This window comes from Aplysia californica, unplaced genomic scaffold (genome assembly GCF_000002075.1).
Source record: "Aplysia californica isolate F4 #8 unplaced genomic scaffold, AplCal3.0 scaffold01150, whole genome shotgun sequence".
NCBI lineage: Eukaryota > Metazoa > Mollusca > Gastropoda > Aplysiida > Aplysiidae > Aplysia > Aplysia californica.
Genome location: NW_004798420.1, coordinates 123,705 through 128,399, shown reverse-complemented (window position 1 = coordinate 128,399; position 4,695 = coordinate 123,705). Strand labels below are relative to the sequence as shown.

The window sequence follows — 4,695 nt, the reverse complement described above, 5'->3', positions numbered from 1 at the left end:
GAGGGTGAGGATGCCAGCTTTAAAGCTCATACTTAAGACAGTACAAGCTTTTGATTTGACCAGAAATTTCCAAGGCCTAAAACCAAATTGTGAATATTTTATGCCCTCATGGACACTATTTAGATAATAAGGAGGCGTGCTGCTTCGACTTTACCTGTCAAGGCCAGCACGGGCTGAGAGATATACAACATCCCTGCAGACGATATCCCCCCCCCCTCGGCAATCTTTTTTCTTCTACGGGAATCAAACTTTCGTCTTTTGCTTGCGACGGAGAAACGCATATCACTACGCCACAGACGCCGGTGTCTAAGGAAAAAGACGTTAAAAAAGAAAACACCATGCATATGGATAATACAAAAAGGTTTATAACCCTGATGTGTGTGCATGGGGGTGCCTAAAGAAACGGAAACAAACAAACGAATAAACACACCCTCAAAATAAAATCACATCACTGAATAATTCTCTTATCGTAATGTGCCAAAATGGTAGCTTTTTCTTCTCCAATGAAGGAAAGTCTGGCTGGCCCCTACTGAATCAAATGAATCACATTGGCTTTGTTCACTGGGTAGATCTATTAGAAATGAAGGACTCAATATTCCAGTTGTTCAAAGTGTGATCTACACGACTGCATAGGAGTGGTTCAGGTTGGGTCGCGACATGACTCCGGCCGGAGCACAATGTGCCAAACAGACATCTGCTTTGCCCCCTTTTTAATATTATTATGGATGTTTCACATCTACATATTTTAGATAATTTAGATAATTTAGATATTTTAGATAATTTAGCCGATTTAGATAATTTAGACAATTCACATGATTTAGATAATTTCGATACTTCAAGAGGTGGGTTTTGATCTTGCCTGTCAGGACCAACTCGGGCTGAGAGGGATACAACTTCTCAACAGCCTGGCAGAGAGACTCTTAATAGAAATTATCTGCGCACAGGAATCGAACCAAGGTCTTTTGCGAGCCATAAAATAAAAACATCTCAATGATCACCAAAATGAAAGTTCTGAAATGCTATGTATGGTCAACACTTCTATATGGCTGTGAATGCTGTACAATCACTAAAGACAGTGAAAATAAAATAGAAGCAACAGAAATGTGGTTTCTCAGGAGACTGTTAAGAGTATCGTGGAAGGAAAAGAAATGAAATGAGGTAGTGCTCGATGAAGCCCACGTGGGACGCTCACTGTTAAAAACAATCAGGAAACGACAAATGCAGTTTTTGGGACACCTGAATAAACATAAGGGTCTTGAACATCTAGCTCTCACTGGCAAAATTGAAGGCAAACGAGGAAGGGGTAGGCCCAGAACAATCAACTTAGGAAACCTAAACAAATGGCTAACAGGGAAAGATCAGGGAAACGTAGCTTTTTGAGAGCATCCGAGCAAAGGAATGAATGGAGAACATGATCTAACGCTGAATGATGAGTGGTAGATCATCGGCAATTCTCTTCCCCCCCCCCCCAAACAGATATGCCTAGTGTTCCACATTATTTAGGACAATTGGCTTAATAAATATGTCGTAAGGAAGATACGGAATGAAGAATTTTTCTCCGAACTATTGTTTCAAAGTTGTACATTTTATTTTTGTATTATTTCTTTTCAGAATCAGATTCCGAAAGGTAAGTACATACACTTAAAAACTGGCATGTCAGTTATGTTCTATCATTCAATTAGTATTATCATTCTATTTATTTCTTTTAATTTTTTTCTTCTTTTTTAATAGTTAATTTGCATTTATGTTTTCGTAGGTGCCTTCTGTAGATTTATTAATAGTTTTTTTCTTCATTTTTCTTCTTTAGTAGCATATTTGGTCTAGTTCGGTAGGATTCTGTCACTTCCAAACTACTTCTGTCATAATTTTATATTCCCCTTCATTTTTAGGTTTGTTCATTTGATTAAAATTGCTTTTTAAATAAACTTTTACTTTGATCTAGCATACATGCTTCATGCGTCGACATGTTATTTTCACAATACCGTAAATTTTCTTTTCCTTTCTGTAGTCGGCATTTTGTTGTAATATATTATTATAGAGATCTAGTATTCATCCTCATAGTGACCTGTTATTATATTCTTTTAACTTTTAGTGCAGTTCTCCTTCTTTCATGAAATATAATAATTTGGAAGTTTTCTGAGGGAAAAAGCTGTTCGCTTACCTAGACCCCATTAACAGCACTGACCAGAAGCCTCTGTTCTGTCTCAGTGAGTACACAGAAATGTCGGACGGGAAAGGAGGCAAAATTCGCGTGAAGAAAGAAAAGACAGGCCGCGGTAAGAAAGGGCGGAAAGGAAAAGAGATCCCAGATTTCAGTGACGCCAGCACCGATTCTGACGCAGTTGATCTGGAGAACATGACGGAAGAAGAGAAGAAGAAATATTTTGAAGAAAAAGCGAAGCGGAAAGCAGAACGAGAGAAGAGAAGAAGGGAGAAATACGGGGACAAGTACGACGAGATGATGGCGGCGCACGAAAAGTGGGTTTTTGTCATAACAGTCGTGTGGTTGTCAGTGTGTTTTGCCTTGTACGAACATTATTTTCATAGGAATGGTTGTAATGTGCGTGTTCAGTTTGAGTTTGTTTGCTCAGCTTGAGTAAGGTTCTCACCACTTTTTACATGATGGAAGTGAAAGAAAGACAAGTGGGTGGTTGGCTGGTGCTCTGGTGTGGTTTGCTTCTTCTTTCCTATCGAACATCTATCGTCCTTATCTCCCCTTTTTCTTTTTTATATTTGTTACTCTCATGTAACACCTCTAATCTTTGGCACTTATATGACCTTATTGTGTTGCAAGTGCCGTAAATCTCTTACTTAAACTAAAAGAAAGACAAAAGGGCAAGTCGCACGACAAAACAATTCTTTGAACACCCCCCCCCCCTCCCAAAGTTATGTTTTGAAAGGAGCCAGGAGAAAACTCCGTCCAAATAGAGAGCACATAGGAAAATATTACTTTAAGTTGGAAATATATAACATGGCAGCTTGCACTGTGTGCTTCACAGGAAGCTGAGGTTATTTCATAATGCTATAGTAAGGTCTGCTGGGGTAGTAATATAGATTGTGAAGCGCATATTATAGAGCGTGCTGTTGAGCGGAAATATGCGCTATAGACACGCTATCTATTAACATTACTTTCTCGATGTTAACAGTGTAGTATACACCCTAAAACTTTAAAACTGAAAACCTGTCCTAATTAGCAGTATTATTAACTGTACAGGGGGCAGCGGGATAGCTCCTTGGATGATTGCAAATGTCTCCCAATATTGACGACACATGAATGGGAAATTGGACGGGCTGAAGTTGTTTATTGAAGGATAATGACTCATTTTGGTTGTTTTTTTAAAAAGTGACTTTGTATAGGTTTAACGCCGCTGGCAATGCTGTAAAGTTATTTAAGAGGCAGAACATCCAAATTTAACGCCCATCTCCAATAGAACAGAGCTAAATGGGACAATTGGTGTAACGTGACTTTTCCACGGGCCCAGCATTGGGTCGAACTGAGCCTCAAAATCTTCCAACTCGCAATCTCATGATTACGAGTCCAGTAGCCTATACCACTAGACTACCGATGGCGGATATCGGCTCTAATCACCAAAGTCATGTATATCTCGAAAAGTAATCATCGTATGTTAGAGTCGCTTAGATAACAAGGATAATCGAATCGAACTGTAGAATACACATCATGGTTATTTTTAATTGAGATAAGTCTTAAATTAAGAGACAAGTCTGTCACATTTCTCAATCATACGATGAGGTTGAGAGATTTTCCGACTACGCAGCATGTGGTTGGAGGGTGTTACTGGGTCCTACTTCTTTGCTTTCCCTCTGTTGTTTCTGTCTTTCTTTTTCTCAGAACTAAATGGCCATCATTGTGCTGACGTGCCCTCTTTACTCAAACAAACAACCAGACTACTCATTTTTTAAACAATGCAATTCATTAGGTTCTGTAGAAGTAAAAAACAACAACCCGTTCCTTTGTTCTTCAAGGCTTGTCCTTTGATGAAACAAAGCTGTGTATGCTCAGCAGGGTATGCTATGTGCAGGTATGGTCTTCTGACGCATAGTTAATTACAGGGTACCAGACATTTAGAGCCTGCTGAAATGTTGAACGAATGGTAGCCCGCCCTTTCTCGTCTCCCTCTCTACCTTGAAAGTTTGCCAAAAATATGCTGATCTTTTATTACTTGTTTCTCTCCTTGCACAACCCTTTCGAAGTAACTCATGTATGTTGAGGCTTCTTGGAGGAAAGAGAAAATGTTATTGCCATGGTTTAGTTATTCACCTATTGTTTTATAAATGTTTGCGATTTTAACTTATTTAAAGCTTACACCACAGCCTCCCCTTTTTAAAAATTCGTGTAAACTGATTTATAGCTGCTTAGATAGGCACCAACATCTTCAGCAAACCGTGTACATATGAACTTTCAGAATGATGTATAGATAAATGAAAAAGTAGGTAAATAGATAGTTACATGTAGATCGATCTAGATAGATAGATAGATAGATAGATAGATAGATAGATAGATAGATAGATAGATAGATAGATAGATAGATAGATGGATGGATGGATGGATGGATGGATGGATGGATAGATAGATAGATAGATAGATAGATAGATAGATGGATGGATGGATGGATGGATGGATGGATGGATGGATGGATGGATGGATGGATGGATGGATGGATGGATGGATAGATG

The 4,695-nt window shown here is 38.8% G+C and overlaps 1 protein-coding gene across 1 annotated transcript in view; it reads left to right on the top strand.

The window, feature by feature from the left end:
- Positions 1-4,695, top strand: part of LOC101856069 — a gene marked incomplete at its 5' end in the record, with an annotated part of 54,749 nt that overhangs the window by 24,137 nt on the left and 25,917 nt on the right. Inside the window, 3 exon segments of the mRNA XM_013090125.2 lie at positions 634-644; positions 1,612-1,627; positions 2,209-2,478. Of these exon segments, the coding sequence (XP_012945579.1) occupies positions 634-644; positions 1,612-1,627; positions 2,209-2,478 (297 nt within the window).